The sequence below is a fragment of the Schistocerca piceifrons genome, chromosome 8 (assembly GCF_021461385.2).
Source record: "Schistocerca piceifrons isolate TAMUIC-IGC-003096 chromosome 8, iqSchPice1.1, whole genome shotgun sequence".
Classification (NCBI taxonomy): domain Eukaryota; kingdom Metazoa; phylum Arthropoda; class Insecta; order Orthoptera; family Acrididae; genus Schistocerca; species Schistocerca piceifrons.
Genome location: NC_060145.1, coordinates 436,279,552 through 436,299,979, shown reverse-complemented (window position 1 = coordinate 436,299,979; position 20,428 = coordinate 436,279,552). Strand labels below are relative to the sequence as shown.

The 20,428-nt window shown below is 44.1% G+C and overlaps 1 protein-coding gene across 2 annotated transcripts in view; it reads right to left on the bottom strand.

Annotated features, from left to right (window-relative positions):
• Positions 1–13,343, bottom strand: part of LOC124711799 — a 94,326-nt gene extending 80,983 nt beyond the window's left edge. For both annotated transcript variants that reach the window (XM_047242022.1, XM_047242021.1), the window contains exon 1: positions 12,488–13,343. In XM_047242022.1, the coding sequence (XP_047097978.1) occupies positions 12,488–13,300 (813 nt within the window). In that variant the 5' untranslated portion in view covers positions 13,301–13,343. The remainder of the gene's footprint in view (positions 1–12,487) is intronic.
• Positions 13,344–20,428: the final 7,085 nt, after the last annotated feature.

The window sequence follows — 20,428 nt, the reverse complement described above, 5'->3', positions numbered from 1 at the left end:
GTTAGGCTCCCCACCTCATCGCATACGTCAACATGGGGTCCTCCCCACGGCGGGCGGAAGCCTTATCACACGACCGTTCGCCGATTTGCGGGGGAGGAATGTGGTGTCACCGCCAGGCACCACACTTGCTAGGTGGTAGCTTAAATCGGCCGCGGTCCATTTAGTACATGTCGGACCCGCGTGTCGCCACTGTGTGATCGCAGACCTAGCGCCACCACAAGGCAGGTCTCGCGATACGATAGAGCACTCGCCCCAGTAGTACGACGACATTGCTAGCGACAATACGGACAAAGCCTTCCTCTCATTTGCCGAGAGTCAGTTAGAATAACCTTCTGCTAAGTCCATGGCTACGACCTAGCAAGGCGCCAATTGTAACAGTGCATGTATCTTACGAGTCTCATTTGTATAGCCAAGAGAGATGTATCACAAGGAATAAATAAAGTTAAGTATATTCCAAAGCTACGTATTTTCTTGATAGCAGTCATAACGTATCTTGTTCCAGAATTCACGCCCGTCTGCGTTAGATAGCGTGCCTATCGGCCCCCTCAAAATAACACTGTGTCGGCACTTCTGTCGACACATCACTATACAAGGGCAGTGTTCTTGAGGACATTATGGAAATGGAAGAGGATGTAGATGAAGATGAAATGGGAGATATAATACTGCGTGAAGAGTTTGACAGAGCACTGAAATACCTGAGTCGAAACAAGGCCTCGGAAGTAGACAACATTCCATTAGAACTACTGATAGCCTTGGGAGAGCCAATCCTGACATAGCTCTACCATCTGGTGAGCAAGATGTATGAGACAGGCGAAATACCCTCAGACTTCAAGAAGAATATAATAATTCCAATCCCAAAGAAAGCAGGTGTTGACAGATGTGAAAATTGCCGAACTATCAGTTTAATAAGTCACGGCTGCAAAATACTAACGCGGATTCTTTACAGACGAATGGAAAAACTAGTAGAAGCCGACCTCGGGGAAGATCAGTTTGGATTCCGTAGAAATATTGGAACACGTGAGGCAATACTGACCCTACGACTTATCTTAGAAGAAAGATTAAGAAAAGGCAAACCTACGTTTCTAGCATTTGTAGACTTTGAGAAAGCTTTTGACAATGTTGACTGGAATACTCTCTTTCAAATTCTAAAGGTGGCAGGGGTAAAATACAGGGAGCGAAAGACTATTTACAATTTGTACAGAAACCAGATGGCAGTTTTAAGAGTCGAGGGGCATGAAAGGGAAGCAGTGCTTGGAATGGGAGTGAGACAGGGTTGTAGCCTTTCCCCGATGTTATTCAATCTGTATATTGAGCAAGCAGTAAAGGAAACAAAAGAAAAATTCGGAGTAGGTATTAAAAGCCATGGAGAAGAAATAAAAACTTTAAAGTTCGTCGATGACATTGTAATTCTGTCAGAGACAGCAAAGGACTTGGAAGAGCAGTTGAACGGAATGGACAGTGTCTTGAAAGGAGGATATAAGATGAACATCAACAAAAGCAAAACGATGATAATGGAATGTAGTCGAATTAAGTCGGGTGATGCTGAGGGATTAGGAAATGAGGCACTTAAAGTAGTAAAGGAGTTTTGCTATTTGTGGAGCAAAATAACTGATGATGGTCGAAGTAGAGAGGATATAAAATATAGACTGGAAATGGCAAGGAAAGCGTTTCTGAAGAAGAGAAATTTGTTAACATCAAGTATTGATGTAAGTGTCAGGAAGTCGTTTCTGAAAGTATTTGTATGGAGTGTAGCCATGTATGGAAGTGAAACATTTGACGATAACTAGTTGGGACAAGAAGAGAATAGAAGCTTTCGAAATGTGGTGCTACAGAAGAATGCTGAAGATTAGATGGGTAGATCACATAACTAATGATGAAGTATTGAATAGTACTGGGGAGAAGAGGAGTATGTGGCACAACTTGGCAAAAAGAAGGGACCGGTTAGTAGGACATGTTCTGAGGCATCAAGGGATCACAAATTTAACATTGGAGGGCAGCGTGGAGGATAAAAATCGTAGAGGGAGACCAAGAGATGAATACACTAAGCAGATTCAGAAGGATGTAGGCTGCAGTAAGTTCCGGGAGATGAAGCAGCTTGCACAGGATAGAGTAGCATGGAGAGTTGCATCAAACCAGTCTCAGGACTGAAGACCACAACAACAACAACAACCAACATAGCTGTTCAGGTTCTGTCTATCCACTGTTTCCTAAGTGCGCTGCAGAACCCTCCGTTACAGTGATATTACAAGCCTCGATTTTTCTCTGTAGCTCGTCTTTTAGTTTCTGAAACTGCGCAGTTTGTATCCGCCCGTTGACCCTTGAGAATTGCCACAGCCTGATACTTTTCGAACTTCGCTGCCGCTCTTGTTGTCTCCATTGTCACATGAACTCTGCCGGTCAGCTGGAGATTACTGGTCGTGTCCCATCCAGCCTTTGTAGCTACCGCCGCCTTTACTGCCGTGGGGACCTGTGATGTCCAAACGTGCCGGAGCACAGAATCCGAAAATTCTGCCTCTCCCACTATCCCCCGTAACTGCCGCCAAAATTCTGAGGGGGTCTGACACGTTGTCGCTCGCTGAGTTACACGTTGTTTATTCATTGATCTATCGGTTTACTAAGCTTGCTTATCAAAATCTTCTTTAGATTTGTATATTGCTGTGTTGTTGGTGAACGCTTAATTTCGTCATTTACTAATGCTGCCGCTCTGGCCTCCAAACTGTTCAGACTGTTGACTGCCATCGCGATCTTTTCTTGATTGTTTGTTAGTGAATTACGAGTGAACGCCAACTCTAACATCGAAAAGAAGAGTTCCTGTTTATCAGACAGGAACGGACACGTGCCCACCTTCACACGCCGTCAGGATGAATCTTCGTTTCTCGGAGTTTCGTCGACAGTGGAGCCTGTCGTCCGCAAATCATTAATTTGTCCCGGCGAAACTTTTCCGAGCCGCGCTATATATGCATCTGACTGCGCCGCTAATCCGAACCCGGGTAATCCGAACGTTTGGTTAATCCGAACATGAAAAATGATAGACTAAACATGGAAAACTGTGCGGTTAACTGCTGTACATACACACTGTTTTAATTTACACAGTACAGTAAACATGTAGTAGAAAAATTGGCAAGAAACATTAGGTTTAACAACGCATAACAATGAAAGAAAAGCTGTCAAACTTACTAAAATACAGGGGACATTTTATCCCAACTTATTTAGATGACAAAAACTCTGTCATCGGTTTTTGGCGTAATGAAGACAGTCTGTTATATGACGCATAGTTGCGCCACCGTCTCATAAACATGAAATCACCAGGTGTAGCAGTGGGCTGTTGCTCCAAGTAACGCAGCACGAGGTCCAGGGCTCCTGCTGCGTCACTGTGTCGCACCAGCTCTCCCTTGTCGCTCTCAGGCTCACTGTCACTTCTGTCACAGCAGTCCACTTCTTCCTGGTCTTGAGTCACAGCTACAGCTAATTCTGCGTCTGTAAGGTTCTCCACACATACCCTATCCGCTGCCATCCACTCATCTACGTTTCCTTCACTAGCTTCTTCACATCCAGCGATTGTCTGTATCCTTTTCAGTAGATTTTCTTCTTCATTTTCAACTAGATTGTCCTGAAATTCAACAGATGTCCACAGTTTTCTCGAAGATTTTCTCAGAGTATTTTCTGATATTCTGCCATGCCTCAGCGGCCCAATAAAAAACATCCTTCACATTGGTCCTTTTTATTTTGTCCACTAAAGGAATACTATCATCTTGGATCAGAGTTCTTAAAAATGGTTTTCTGTAAATCAGTTTTAATGTTTTCAGTACGCCCTGGTCCATCGCCTGTAGAAGTGGTGTAACATTCGGCGGCAAAAACTTCGTCACAATTTCTCCATCACATAATTCCTCAGTGCTGGGGTGAGATGGCGCGTTATCAGTCAAAAGGACTGCACGGGGAGAATAATTATTTTCGTTCGGAAACCGACGAAGAGAGGGAACAAACTGGCCGTGAAACCATTCTTTGAACAACTTACCATCCATCCATGTTTTTTTTCTGGTTGCGATAATATACTGACAGCGACTTTATGTTGCATTTTTTAAAAGCTCTGGGCCTACCAGATTTGCCGGTCAGCATAAAGGCAACTTGTGATTACCAGCCGCGTTGCTGGACGCTAGTAAATTCACATGATCTTTGCACATTTTAAAACCAGGAGCATGGTCTTCTGCTTTTGATGCCAGGCTTTTTGTTGGAAATGCCCTAAAATTAAGGCCGGTTTCGTCAGCGTAATAAATTTCTTGGGGAGAATACTTTCCCTCTCTTATCACTTTTTTCAAACTCACCCAAGTATTCCTTCGCTGCATCACGGTCAGAAGAAAGCTTCTCTCCAGTAATTGTTAGCTGACGGATTCCATGACGTTTTTTGAATCTGTCCACCCAACCCGTACTGGCACTAATGGACTCACCACCATTCATTAACTTGTTCAGGTAAACAGCCTCCTCCTGGACCAGTGTTTCACTCAAAGGAGTTCCCCTTTCTCTTTCCTGCGTAAACCAAAGGAAAAGAGCTTCATCCACTTTATCGTACTGGTACTGTTTCAGAGTCTGCCGAATTTCGGGTGTTTTTCCCGAAGACGTTGCACAGGACTGTTCAAGCTTCATTCGGATCTTCTTCCAATCACAAATGGTTGTTTTACCAACTCCCAGTTCCGTTACCAGTTTAGATACATTCTCACCATTGTCCATCCGCTTCAATGCATTCAGGTTTTCTTTGAGAGTTAACGTTGTGTGTTTCCGATTACTCATAACGAAAATTCGTGCACTACTACACCTGAACGAATACATTACAACTGCTAACGACTGCCAGCAATCGATAACTAACATAACCAAGCGCTTTGCGAGCCAACTGGCAGTGCAGTGACCTCAATCACTACAAAGGTCTCAACAATGCACAACAACAAGGGCAGGGAGTGAGAGTGAGCCATTGTTCCCACACCTGTTCCCATTTGTTACCATGGTGTACCTACTTATTTGCTTGGTATACTTTATTCTAGAAACTCGCGACCGTAATTCCGGCTAATCCGAACAAATCGGTAATCCGAACAAGGTCCGGTCCCAATTAGTTCGGATTAACGGGACTCTACTGTACTTTGTACCTGTACTAAATGTATCTTATGACTTCTGTCGTATGCGTCGGAGAATTTGCGTCTCCTCGCTTGCTTGTTTCTTGCTGTACGAGATTTCTGAACCTGAGGTCACCACTTTATGGATGGTACGTAACATCATACACTCCTGGAAATGGAAAAAAGAACACATTGACACCGGTGTGTCAGACCCACCATACTTGCTCCGGACACTGCGAGAGGGCTGTACAAGCAATGATCACACGCACGGCACAGCGGACACACCAGGAACCGCGGTGTTGGCCGTCGAATGGCGCTAGCTGCGCAGCATTTGTGCACCGCCGCCGTCAGTGTCAGCCAGTTTGCCGTGGCATACGGAGCTCCATCGCAGTCTTTAACACTGGTAGCATGCCGCGACAGCGTGGACGTGAACCGTATGTGCAGTTGACGGACTCTGAGCGAGGGCGTATAGTGGGCATGCGGGAGGCCGGGTGGACGTACCGCCGAATTGCTCAACACGTGGGGCGTGAGGTCTCCGCAGTACATCGATGTTGTCGCCAGTGGTCGGCGGAAGGTGCACGTGCCCGTCGACCTGGGACCGGACCGCAGCGACGCACGGATGCACGCCAAGACCGTAGGATCCTACGCAGTGCCGTAGGGGACCGCACCGCCACTTCCCAGCAAATTAGGGACACTGTTGCTCCTGGGGTATCGGCGAGGACCATTCGCAACCGTCTCCATGAAGCTGGGCTACGGTCCCGCACACCGTTAGGCCGTCTGCCGCTCACGCCCCAACATCGTGCAGCCCGCCTCCAGTGGTGTCGCGACAGGCGTGAATGGAGGGACGAATGGAGACGTGTCGTCTTCAGCGATGAGAGTCGCTTCTGCCTTGGTGCCAATGATGGTCGTATGCGTGTTTGGCGCCGTGCAGGTGAGCGCCACAATCAGGACTGCATACGACCGAGGCACATAGGGCCAACACCCGGCATCATGGTGTGGGGAGCGATCTCCTACACTGGCCGTACACCACTGGTGATCGTCGAGGGGACACTGAATAGTGCACGGTACATCCAAACCGTCATCGAACCCATCGTTCTACCATTCCTAGACCGGCAAGGGAACTTGCTGTTCCAACAGGACAATGCACGTCCGCATGTATCCCGTGCCACCCAACGTGCTCTAGAAGGTGTAAGTCAACTACCCTGGCCAGCAAGATCTCCGGATCTGTCCCCCATTGAGCATGTTTGGGACTGGATGAAGCGTCGTCTCACGCGGTCTGCACGTCCAGCACGAACGCTGGTCCAACTGAGGCGCCAGGTGGAAATGGCGTGGCAAGCCGTTCCACAGGACTACATCCAGCATCTCTACGATCGTCTCCATGGGAGAATAGCAGCCTGCATTGCTGCGAAAGGTGGATATACACTGTACTAGTGCCGACATTGTGCATGCTCTGTTGCCTGTGTCTATGTGCCTGTGGTTCTGTCAGTGTGATCATGTGATGTATCTGACCCCAGGAATGTGTCAATAAAGTTTCCCCTTCCTGGGACAATGAATTCACGGTGTTCTTATTTCAATTTCCAGGAGTGTATTAAATAATAACTTGTGGGAACATACAACTTGATTTCTCTTTCTCGTAAAACATAAAAGCCAATAACCAACAACATAACATTCTAAATCCATAGAAGGTGACCATCTTAAGCGACATAAAATGGAATGACCACACAAAACAAATTGTAGGAACAGCCGATATTGGCTGAGATACACTGGAAAAATAGTAAAGAACTGTAATTCATCCCCGTAAGAAGTGGTTTACAAAATACTCGGTTGACCGACTCTCGAGTCTTGTTTATGAATCTGACTCCCTCACGAAGTCGGATGTGCTCCCCGGTAGCTGAGTGGTACTGAGTTATTCGATGAACAACGAACTTAAACGGATGTCTTACGACGTCCACCCCGAGCAGATGCAACGAACGAAACCGAACAAAAATGAGATTAAAAAAAAAAAAATGTGGTCAGCGCGACGGAACGTCGTTCCGAAGGGTCCTGGTTCTATTCACGGCTGGGTCGGAGACTTTTTTCCCCTCAGGGATCATGATCTAATTCTTATCGACACGCAAGTCGCTGAAGTGGCGTCAACTCAAAAGACACGCACCAGGAGAACGGTCTACCCTACGGGTGGCCCTAGCTACACAACTTAGCCGTGGTAAAAGTTGTTGTTTTGAAGAGCGCGCCGCAGCTCGTAGTGTGAAGCAATCGCCCTCCGCCGCTGTGGCAATCGCAGCTTTGGTGTCTCCCTCTGGTGGGAAATGGGAAAGGTTGTCTTATCACGTGCATTTAAGGGGCGTTATGAGCTTGCTAGTGAGTCAGCCTGGGTCAGTCTCTCGTCCCCAGCTTGCTAGTCTGTCTCTCGTCCGAATTTGTGAGGCAGTTACTGTCTGTCTGTCATCCGGAGTGCTAGTATGTCTTTCGTTGGGGTCAATAGTTAAAGCCGGATAAATGAGAGTCTTTCCACTCCGCCAGTGAGAGAACTCAGCGAGCGATCGCCCGGTCGGGGCTTAGTTCCTGCATCTGAGTCTGCGCGTTAGGCCGCCAGTCTGCTCGAGTTCCCCAGGCAATGGTAATTGGCGGTTGGATCGATCGGTTGGTCAGTCGCGCAGTGAGACACAAGATGACTTGTCCGTCTTGACCGTCGGCGCATGTGAGGTCGCCACGTGAGTCCAGTGGGCCGCGGCGTATAGCGAGGTGTAGTGGCTTCGCGGACAACACGAGAGCAACAGGAGTCATCCCATGACATCGGTCTCGCCGGTGCGAGCTACGACGCCGTGAGACGGGAGATCGGCGCGCCTTCCTGCGTTCGTTGAAGCGGCTGAAGGCCGGCGGTTCGGGAGAGCGATTTGGGGGTGCTGCGCCAGATCTTCTCCAGAAATCGCAGTTTATTGGAAGTTAAGTGATTGGTGATATGTTGTTTCATTTACTTGTTAAATTATACTTGTTTTCTTGGTGAAGTCACCTGCCGCTTTGTTTTGGGGTCGTCCCACCATTCTTCTCCGTTTGCCCACCCGCGGGAATTTAGTTATTTATGAATTGGGTGGTCCGTTTTTCCCATGTGGAGTAGGGGCGGGTTAGAGCCACCTGTGGTTCGGGTTGTTCGGTAATCTCCCTATCAATCTGCCGTACATTAGTAGCTGCCTCTGTCATGTTTGTCGGATATGGTGTGTTAACGAATTTATTGCTTGGAGTGTAACGGCCTAATTCCTGAAATATATTTTGATCTTGCGGGGCGGTATCTGTGTACTGTAGAGAATCTTAAATTGTTTGGCCAACCCTGTAGAATTTTATATATGATTGCATTTCATAGGCCTTTATTTAAATGATCAATTTAGTATATAAAGTAGCTACCCTTTCACCGTAAGACTTTCTTGGAAGTTAAAATCAATTTGTACCTTCGGTGGCAAAGTTAATATTTTAATTTTAGCGTTTTGTATCATTTCCATGCCTCCTACAGGGTGCATAGTTTGTGTGCTTGTGTGAATTATTAAAACGTTTAGTTTAAAGTAATCTGGTGTGTTGCAGATTTGCACCAGTGTAATCTTTCAGAGATTGCTGTGAGCGGTCGTAATTACGGCCGTGTCAAAAGGGAGTGGCAAGGTTCTCAGCCCGAAAGCTAATACAGTCAAAAATTTGTTTCTTTCTGCAGCTGAATAAATTGTAATTTGATATTTAGAGGGTGCTTTCTGATTATAATTTTAAATCTGTTTCTTTTAAAAAATGCTTTAGGCACCATTAAAGTGAATAAATTACCATTTGTTAAAAAGGAATTTGCTTATGATTTCATCTGTTATTCCATGGCAACTACTTCCGCGCTCACATAGTGTGATTAAATGTGTTAATATTCTTGATGAATCGCTAGTAAATAAAATAAATTTTTAAGAACATTTTAAAAAAAAAGATAAATCACGGTTCAACAACATTTTCATGTACCAAGTAGGATTAATAGAATTGATAGAGACAATCCAACGACGAACAGCGTGTACCGTCATGTGATCGCTTTTTCTAGTCAGCGGGAGAACGTTATGCAGATGGTCAACAAACTCCAGTGGCAGAAGCTATAAGGGGCAGATGGAGCCACTCACATTAAGATTTCTCGCTAATATAGCTGTATAAGTAGATAATAACAGAAACATCGAAAGTATAATGCACAGTAAAATAAAGTAATAAAAGCAATGACCATCCAAGGCTTCAGAAATAAGAGCGATATGTAAACAAAATGCAACTTATTATGGGAACAAGAAAGAAATTCGCCATGCCGTATATTTACATAGCTTTCGTATAATAACATCATTGCCTGCAAGAAAATGCAATCAAAATACACGAAATGAAATTAAACAGCAAAGGAAGTTCATTTTTTCGTAACATGTTGAAACGTTTGCGATTGTTCATAACATAAGAACAAAATGCGACATTCCCAACCGCAGTTTCTTTTCGTTCTACTGGTGGTAACCGGTTTCGGTTACAAACCATAGTCAGAACAACGTACCAGGCAGCAAGGAGAGCCGCTGAACCGAGCTGATGTGCAACGACGTTAAGGTGTGTGTATCACTCAGCAGCTCTGAGCACCGGTGCTTCGTATAGTCTGACGATTTTTATAACCGAAACCGGTTACCTCCAGCAGGACGGAAATAAATTGGAACTGTTAATTTTTTTCTTTTATAAGAAGGACATTGATTAACATGTTACAGAGAATAAAAATGAAATTAACTGGACACTAATTCGACACGCCCATCTTGCAAGGCAAAATGTTCGAAAAACTCTGCAGGTAGGACTAGTACTTTAGACACTGAAGTCAATGGAATTAACGGCGCTAGGTGCAACCAGACGTAAAATTGGCTAGGGAAAGATAAGTATGGCCACATAAGCAAGCCGTTGCCTTCAGTGTCTAGTGATGATGAACTCGTGGTTATTCTGTAAAAAGATCGTTTCGCTTAGCCTGCGAATGAGATGACACATCAAAGGAAGAGGGAAAGGTAACCAAGGCACAGGAAATGTGTAACGCTGAGGTAAACTGGTAGACCACTTGTGCTACTACTTGTCTGGCAGTACTGACTATGTAAGCCAGAAAAGGCAGGCAAAGAGCAAATCCTCGCTGCCAGTAGAGATCCTCCCTACCGTCAAGAAGTGATGGAACTTTCTTGCAAGGTGTCTGCCTTTATCGTTTAACGAGTTGTCGGTGGCGCAAATAGTATTCTAAATATAAACAGTTTTTCATCTACATCTTTATTAGTGTATACGACCTTCAACGCTTTAAATAAGATGTTACAACAGCATGTTGTTAATAGTGAATGTAGCTCGAAATGGAGTTTAGTAGTTTTAATGATTTGTAGATCTTGAAGACCAATGTTTCAACTGTCAGTGTAGATAATTTTTTTAAATTTGAAACTTGAGATATAAAATTACATAACAGATTGACAGCAAATAGTTGAATAGTACCCAAGCGAGTGAGACAGGTTTTTAGCCTGTCTCATTGTTATTCAGTCTGTAAACCCAGCAAACAGAAAAGCAAACCAAGGAAAAACTGAGAAAGGGAACTAAATTTTATGTAAATAATTAATAACGTTCAAGTTTGTGGTGACATTGTAGTCCTGTCAGAGACGGCAAAGGACTTGGAAGATAGAAATGCGTAGTTTTTTGAGAAGAGGTTATAAGATAAACTCAACGAAGTTAAAACAAGGGTAATGGCTGCTAGTCAAATTAAATAAAGCTATTCTGAGGGAATTACATGAGGAAATAACATACTAAAGGCAGTACATAAATTTATTTATTCAGTTGGCAAAGTAACTGACTGTGGCTGAAGTAATGTAGATAAGATAAGATTCAGACCGGTGATAGCAAGAAAAGCACATCGGAAAAATAGGAATTTGTTAATGTAGTATAAATGTAAGTGTTGGAAAGTCATTTTTGAAAGTGTGTGCCTAGAGCGTAGCCTTGTGCGAAAGAGAATGTCGACAATAAGCAGTTCGGACAAGAAGAGAACAAAAGCTTTTGAAATGTGATGCTATAGCAGAAAGCTGAAAATTATGTGAGTAGGTCGAGTAACTAATGAGGTACTTAATCCAACTGTTGAGAAAAGATTTATGGTACAAATTAACTAAAAGAGGGGATCGGTTAATGGGACGCATCCTGAAACATCAAGAAATAGTCAGTTTCGTAATGGAGAGAAGATTAGGGAGTAAAAGTTGTAGAGGCAGACCTAGGCATTAATTCAGAAAGCTGGTTCAGATGGATGTAGGATACTGTTGTCGAAGAGGCTTGGAAAGGGTAGAAAAGCATGGAGAGCTGCATCAAAAAAGTCTTCAGAGTGAAGACCACAAAAACAACATAACCGAAAAGAAAGTAAATCAAATCTTTACGAAATTTCCGATTCTGTCTCCAATCGTTTCGCAGATAATCTGATAATAAAAATCCTGAGGACACTGATGTGATTGGAATTATCAGGTTATCGTTCGCTAGATTATGCAACTGGAGGAATAAAACTTTCATGCCTTTAAGGTTTACCTCCCAGGTTTCGTTTGCTGTGTACTAAAGTCTTATGATGACTCCAAACGTACCGCTTCAGGAGAAGAGTCACTACCTTGTTCGCAGTTGCTGGTTCCAGAGGTATCAGCAAGGTTAGTTGCTGATAAACGTCTTATTGTAGAAATCATCGTAGCACAAGTCAGGGATTCCGAGTACGTATATTTTCGAAACCTGTATTACGCAGACATGATACTACTTCCAAATGCTTATGTTCATCCTATTTGCTTTTGCAGCTCACCTTATACGGTCTCTGCTACTCTACTGACAGCGCAGTCACCAGAAACGCTGCCAGAATTTTGGGTAAATAATAAAAATGTAATAAATCATGACTAGGATCCACTGAGACGATACTTGTTGTAAAGTGCTGGTAGGAGTAAAAGTATAGATTTAATATTGTGGAGTAAAAAAGTATTTTCCAGATGAAAATTCTCGATAGCAAGAAATATCAGTAGTTCTTTTTTATATCCGTAGCCCATCGTTTCTTGCTCTGTGCCTGTTCCCGCTATGGGAGAACCTCTCCCCACGCTTCAGAAGTTACTAAGTATCCCTACTACTGAAAATGATATTTCGTGTCAATCAAAAAGGCTTAGGACAGTAGCAAAATAGTTAAAGTGACTGCCTATGAAAATGAGGATATCCAGATACGATTCACAGTCGGAGATCAGGCGTAGACGCAAACACAGAAATGGTTTCTTCAGAAAGTCGGGCTGTTTTTCCTGTGCAGCTCGAATCAAACTGGTGCTTCGCGTGAGAGCCATGGGCAAAGCTGTGAGACAACGAAAGTAATAAAAAAATGTTAAGTTCACACTTACCTCATTGTGAGGAATAGTGTCGGGGAAACTGCAGTCATAGATGGCGCCACCCTGCAACTGTAGCTGAAAAAACGCCGTCCCATTCGAGATCGTACGGTGGGAGCACACGACACGTGGGCGAACGCCATCCACATGACTCGGGAGTCCGCTAATCAGAGACTGGTAGAGCCGTTCTTCTGTGTGTGTGTCCCCTAAGGGTAGTTCCGAATACACGCGGAAAGCGCATTTGAGTGGTTCATCAACAATACCTGGCAGATTAAAATGGTAACGTTCTCTGCTAGTACCCAGACGGCAAACGACGGTGGGAAATCCTGGAAACCTTAGGTACAGCATTCCACTGTCGCTCCGGAGACGACATTTCACTGGACGATCCTCAGTAGGGCGCTGCACTCTCAGGTGGAAATATTCATCTGGCAGCTGTGAATCGTTGGTGCAGTACATTCGCAAACCGGTAAAACTTACTTTCCGGCCTCCAGTGAATTCGAAAAGATACGGTGCACTGTTTTGGATTAGGTTGAAGTTAGTGTCTCTCGTTGCGTTTCCTTCGAACGAACATGAATAGGACGAGTACCCCTGTGGCAGATCCAGACGAAAATGGTGCTGTGGGCAGTCTCGCCTGACTCGATCGTCAGTTTTCTCAGGTTCACAAATGAGGGGCGGAGCATTGCCTATGAAAAAGATGAGCGCGTCTTCGGGCCTGGAAGGGGAACACTGGAATCTCGCCTCCGCGAAGTAGTCTCTAGCGTTGCGGCCGCTGGAGACTGCGGCCATCGTCAGCAGCAGAAGGCTGCAATACATCACCGACCTCTTCATGGCGCACTGAACTCTGGCGCTGCCCGCTTCTCGGGCTCGAGAGGCCAGTGCTGTGCTATAAACGCTGCGTCCCTACGTCACTGAGTTAGTTTTTGTTTCTGAGTTGGTCCGCTGGCGCAGTTTCTTGTGAGCAAGCCTCGTGGCTGACGTCACCGCAGCTGCTGCGGCCTCTGTGAGCCGCCCTCGCCGCTGTCTCCCAGACTTGGTTAGCTGCCGCCCTGTCACCTTTTTCTGCTTACTGTTTGTGGCTGACTGACATGTGAACACACGTAGCTGCTCGCTGACGATGCCGTGTAACACTTTTTCAGAGTGCACTAAATGACTTCACTCTCGAAGAATCTCCAGTAAACCTCCGTAAGCTTCGGCTGAAGCCAGTGGGCCCGCTGAGTACCACAGTTTTCTTCCCTGTCCCTACACCTCTTTCAAAAAAAATGTTCAAATCTTATGGGACTTAACAGCTAAGGTCATCAGTCCCTAAGCTTACACACTACTTAACCTAAATTATCCTAAGGACAAACACACACACCCATGCCCGAGGGAGGACTCGAACCTCCGCCGCGACCACACCTCTTTCCTCCCAACTTGATCGAATAGTGAAAGACGCAGAAACACATGATTGTGATGGTGAATAGTCACATAGTATGTGTCCCCTCCATCGCAATTGACATTTCGAGAGGGGAGTGTGCACTATGCCTACAGGGTGTACGAGTACTCTCACTAACGCTGTAGCCCCTGTTTAGTGACAAATGTTATTCTGCATGTTGGAACCTACATTATCAGCTGTTGGGATTCATGTTTATAAGCTTTCATGGTCGCAATCTATATTTAATTTGTAGCCGTGGCAGATTCGAGCGTTCATAGGTACGCTATTAAGGAGCGCTTAGTGACGACTGTGTGAGTAGCCGAACGACAACACCCAGGACGGCCAGTGAAACAGATTGTCGGAGCATTACAGGAAAGATTTAGTACGGCTCGACGGCGAAAGGCAAAGCTTATGGACTGGGAAAGAAGTATTTTTGCTTTCGAAATGGTTCAAATGGCTCTGAGCACTATGGGACTTCACGTCTATGGTCACCAGTCCGCTAGGACTACTTAAATCTAACCAACCTAAGGACATCACGCAACACCCAGTCATCACGAGGCAGAGAAAATCCCTGACCCCGCCGGGAATCGAACCCGGGAACCCGGGCGTGAGAAGCGAGAACGCTACCGCACGACCACGGGCTGCGGACTTTTGCTTTCGGTTGTGTGAAAGACAGACAGCGGTGTGGAAGGAAGAGGATACGAGAAGAATCGTGTACCGGAGTCCCTGCTTCTACGGAACAATCTCATATAAAGTCGCCACGTAAAAATGTTGCGGAACTTGGTATACAAAGGACAACAAAGCGAGGTCACACGAGGAAGGACCTTTAAGGTCAGACCTCTTCGACCGACATTAGAAAACGAGAGTGAAATGAGCACGTTTAACATGCTTTGCTTGGTTAACTCAGTTTCCGAATGCACTGAACCGTGCCAAGTTTGTATTATCTCACGTGCTAGAAATGTTTTCGTTTGGACCAAAGAGAATCCTCATTACACAGTGGAGTTAGAAAGGAACCCGTCACGCGTTACGGTATGGGCAGCGATGACATCACAACTATTTCTCGGACAGACTTCTGTGAAGTAAGTGCGAATGGTGCAAACTGTTTCCAAATTTTACAAACATGGTTAATACCTCAGCACGAAGTAACGGGCCTCGCATAACACATACGGTTGAAACAACACGGAATGCCTGCTCACTACGCTCTTTAAATTTACGATTTCCTAAATGAACACTCTGTATGGCAGCGAGTAGGTCGTGGTTCATCAGCAACAGCAGCTACCTTGGAATGGTCACCTAGATGTCCTGACCTCACCACACCTGACAACTTGTCATGGAGACTCATTAACGCGCACGTATTTGCGCGTCGTTATGCTACAAACGAAGAACTGCGCAGCACTGTTCAGGATGCCTTTCGCACTACGACTGAAAATATGTCAGGAAGGACAAAGAAGTGTATGAAACTGTGTATGCAGTATGATGAGGAAGACACGAGTGTATTGCACACTTAATACTTTGCAAGTACTTGAGCTAAAACTAATCAAATCAATAGCATCCGATACTACGAGCATCCAAATACTCGTCGGAGATGTGTATACTGCTGGCTTTCAGAAGAGCGATACCACGAAGATGGCTTGTAACAGATGGCAACCGGCTTTTATGCAAAAGTAGCATTAGTGATTGTTGGTGAGAAGATCAGCTGTTGCCTCATGTATGGACGTGAATGTCTGCGAACATACTCGCTATTAGACAGCGGCAGGGCCTGTCAAGATTGCGGCATATCTTTCCACGATTCTGCAGCTCGTGTCGGTAGCGATCCGATGGCTGCCCTGCGAATATGGAATCCATTTGCTCAGGAAGGTCAGTCTCAGCTCTAAGCGAGATGTCAACGACACCACGCGTTAGCGGCCCAGGGGAGAGACTCAGGGCGGCTCCCGACGAGGCACCGAGGGGCGCCCGCCTGCAGCGCGCCGGGCCTCCACACCATGTGTGTGAAATATTATGGGACTTAACTGCTAAGGTCATCAGTCCCTAAGCTTACACACTACTTAACTTAAATTATCCTAAGAACAAACACACACACACCCATGTCCGAGGGAGGACTCGAACCTCCGCCAGGACCAGCCACACAGCCCAGGCCAACACAGGCGGCTCCTTACGTTCCACCATGGAGTCTGACAAGCAGGATGCCTCTTTTTTACTTCTCTTCCTGAATATCAAAAAGAGGTTACTTAAAAGTAAATCCTGGGTGCCACCACTCCTCGAAGGAAGAGTAATTAAAGACTGTCTATAAGTGCAGCCAACTTACCGAGCTGAGTGGCTGCTATAAACGGTAAACATACACCTGTCATCAAGGCAGCTGAAAGGGGTCATTTTATTACGAGATTACTAGCCATGTGTGATTTCACCACAGACTGATGTTCATTGACACTAGGGCAAATAGCGGACCTGTGTTCCGGAACTGAGTACTTCGCAACAAGTTCACTGACAATGAAACTAAATTTTCTCAAAGCAGGCAATTGTATCAAGGCTTTGATTACTTTCCTCTAGTACCGTTCGTGATTAAGGTTTCGCTGTGTCATGTTTCTTACTGGGCTAATACGGAAGCAATTTCATTTTAGAAGCTCTACAGATACAGTCTCTGTAGCGACAGAATATATGTTGAATGTATTTTTGGCAGTGTTGCTAAACATTCCACAATTTTTGACCGACCTTCAAATGTACCTCCAGAATTTGTTGAAAATATGATAAAAACTTCCTGTGGGTTGCACAGTTTTGTTGGTGATCGAGACAGACACAGATCTGAAAACACTTTGAATCCTTCTGTACACGACATGTCGACAGATCCGACACGAGCGGGAAAAAATATGAGTGATGCTCACGAATCGTCGTCGTCCATGAAGATCGTGTACCTCCAATATCCGGTGGAAGCTTTAATTTTCTGCAGTTTTTTCGGTGATGTTCGCTGTCTTAAGTAGATGTGGCATAATACCAGATTGTAAAATGTGATTAGGAAATTCTGCCAACATCCTTTTAAAAATTCTGGATGGACACCGCCTTCAGCTTGAGACTTTCCAGGTTTTATGTCATCTGTGACTCTATTCACTTCGTCGGCTATAGAGGGACCTGAGCATGTAATTACTATTGCAGCTTCGCTTTACCTGCTGATAAGACTGCAGTCCTGATGTTCTTTGGGTGTTTTGACTATATGGTCAGCTATTACACTTGGCGAGATGGATACACAGGGGTTGGAACACTTGCATGAAGTGACACTTGCACGGAGCCCGGGTTTCCGCTGGGGCTAACAGGCTACACTTCAGCGCACCTGCTCGTGCTAGCGGGTTTGCATTAACACCACAGCAGTGAGCAACCATGTACCACTCAGGGTGTCCCATTAACGCCTTCTATGGCACATTTATTTTTAAGACTATTGTATTAATTAGTACTTGCAATGAAATTCAGCATAATGGGAAATGTCAATGAAATTCAACATCGCAGCCTTTTGATGACTGCCGTTTTAGGACGAAATTTAAACTTCCAGCCTTACATTTCATTGTCATTTTATTGAAACGTTTAACATCTGAGAGTCATACAATAATTAAAGGGAAAAATTGGTCTGGAGAAAAATGCCTTTATTTTTACAAAACAATATCTTTTTCACTTTTCAGCATAATCCCCTTGAACATTTATGCACTTGTTCCAACGGGCTACAAGTTTTTTTTATTCCGGCTGCAAAGAACTCTTTATCTTGATGTTTGAACCAATTTCCCACAAAATTTTTCACGTCCTTGTTGTCCTGGAAACTCTTCTCACATAATGCCTCCTTCAATCCACCAAACAAATGTAAATCACTAGGTGCTAAATCAGGATTGTACGGGGGATGAAGCAGTACTGCCCAGCCCATTTTGTCGATGGTTTCACGAGTTAGTTGAGCAATATGAGGAAGTACGTTGTCTTTCTGGGGAATCACACCTCTCCTCTGAGATCCACGATGTCTCTCTCTCGTAGACGGCTTCACCTTGTTTAAAAGCAAATCCGGGTAGTATTGGCTATTCATTGTACGTTGCTCTTAGAGATAATCACTAAAAACTGGACCTACTGCACCCAAAACACCGTCAACATGACTTTTCATGCTGATGCTTGGGTTCTGAAATTTTCTTTACAGGTGAGTTGGTATGCTTCCACTCCATGCCTTGTCTTTTTGATTCTGGCTCATAATTGCAAACCCAATTTTAATCACAAGTTATTATTTTGTTGAGGAAATCCTCACCTTCTCTTTCATAACGTCCCTTTTGCTCTGTGCACACTCTCAACCTTGTTTCCTTGTGTAGGCAAGTCAATTCCTTTGGGACCCATCTTGCACATGTTTTGCGGTACTTCAGCCTGTTACAGATAATGCTATGAACTGTACCAGTACCAACTTTAACTTTATCAACTATCATTTCCACAGTCACACGGCGGTCGTCATGAATAATGTCATCAATTCGACTTACAAGTGAGGGAGTTTAAACTGCAACTGGTAGACCAGAACGGTGTTCGTCAGTCACTGAGTCGCGACGATTTTGAACTGCGCTACCCACTTGTAAAAATTTGTGCGATCCATACAACCTTCACCATAAACTTTAAACATTCTACAGTATATATTCACTAGTTTCTCCTCCTCAGCAAATAAAAAACGAATAACAGAACGTTGTTCAACTATTGTGAACGTTAAAGCGGAATCGCGATCTAGAAATGTATTTTTGAGGTTGTAAACAAAACAACGTTGGTACATCAGCTGATCAGGGCTCACCCCAGTCATGCCAACTTAAAGCCATAAAAGCACCAAACTTGCCCTACTAACAGTGTTTTCCCCAGACCGATTTGTTTCTTTAATTACTGAATGACCCTCGTAAAAAGACAGCATGTCGATGAATATTACTTTTTTTACCTTGCACGACGTATGGTATCAGTTTTTGAGTAATGCTGATTCGAAGTCAAGCTCTTAAATCTGCCAGTGAGCTACTGTAGACGAATTTCGTTCTCTTCATTGAGTAAAATAGCACCATGCACATGTAAGCCTAAACATTGACATAATCGTACCTGCAGACATCTGAAGTCGCGAAACTTCACGTAGAAGAAACAGAAATCGACGAAACTAATTTTGCTGTGAAATATTAATCGCCCAAACGCCACACTGTTGGTGTGTAAGTTGCAGCTGTAGCCGAGTTTCCGCACTGCCAGCATAACCAGAAAATCAGTGAAGTTGCGCCCGCGACCCTTTGCAATCTGAAAAGTAGTTTATGGTAACTGTATCTAAATGCAGATTCATTCGCTGAGTGTTCCCCCTCAAAACACAAAAATATTTTTTCCTTTTGAAAGTGTTGAGAAAATTGTTGAGGTCTTTATTTCTCTGCTCCCATATGATGAACAATTTCTTCAGTCAGATCACTTAAAAGGCTTCCTTTTTCCTTCTTTTTTTCAACTTCAGCTTCTCACTGTTTGCCTTCCAAGTATCCATAATGCTTTGCATGGAAGCTATTGTAATGTTCTTCTAACCCGGAATTTATTCTTTGTGTTCAATGTTTTGAAGCATATTAATAGAACACTGAGGTTATCAAGATACAAGCACATACAATAAACATATAGACTAGGTATCCAGCACTGATACATTGATGTTGATATGTCTGACTGCCTTGAAGTTCCTAACCCGACCATTATGCTACTTCTCAACTCTTTACAAACACCTTCCTAAAACTTAATTTTTTTTTCAAAAGAAATTTAATGACTATTTCACATTTTTGATCTGTTAACTCTTAGATCCCAAATCAGTTTGGCTGTATTCGAATTACAAGCACGTCTAAGAAATGTTTGAAATAAGGACTGCATAAGGGGACGTAGGACACTCAAAGATGCCAAAGATAATTTTTGATTTCTATCGTCGTAAAACAGAACCAGCTTTATAGCAAACTTTGCATAGTCAAACTGGGAAAACCAAGCTGCAAGATTTCCAGGAAAACTGAAGATAAACAGCTGGCTGGCAGTCAGTCGTTAGGAATCAATTCGTTTGCCTGGTGACAGTATAAATATAAATTTAGGGAACACAACGAAGTCCTGTTCTGTATCATCAACACGCTCCGAGGAAACAGGCATTGGCTTGCGATCAGATATCCCTACCACGTACCTCCACAGGAAGAGTGTGAGCAGATTTTTATTCAGGAAATTCAAGAAAAAGGCTACCTTGATATTGAGATTACAAGAAGAATCCTCCTATAAGCAAGAACGGTAAACGTTATCATCCCGGTGAATTTTAATGCGTGTGTGTCTTGTAGTCACCTTCATTCTTTGATGGAATGTTAACATCCGTTTTACGATAAGTTTGTTATTCTAAGCTCACTACCAACATTTTTTATCATAAGTATTAATAAATTCCAATGAAATTTTTGCAGGAAGTAGCTTGATGTGTTTCCATACTTCTATGCATTAATATTATCTAAAATATGTTTATTTTATCATCACGTTTATGTACTGATAATTTGAGAAAATTTAAGGTAAAAATTTCAGATAAG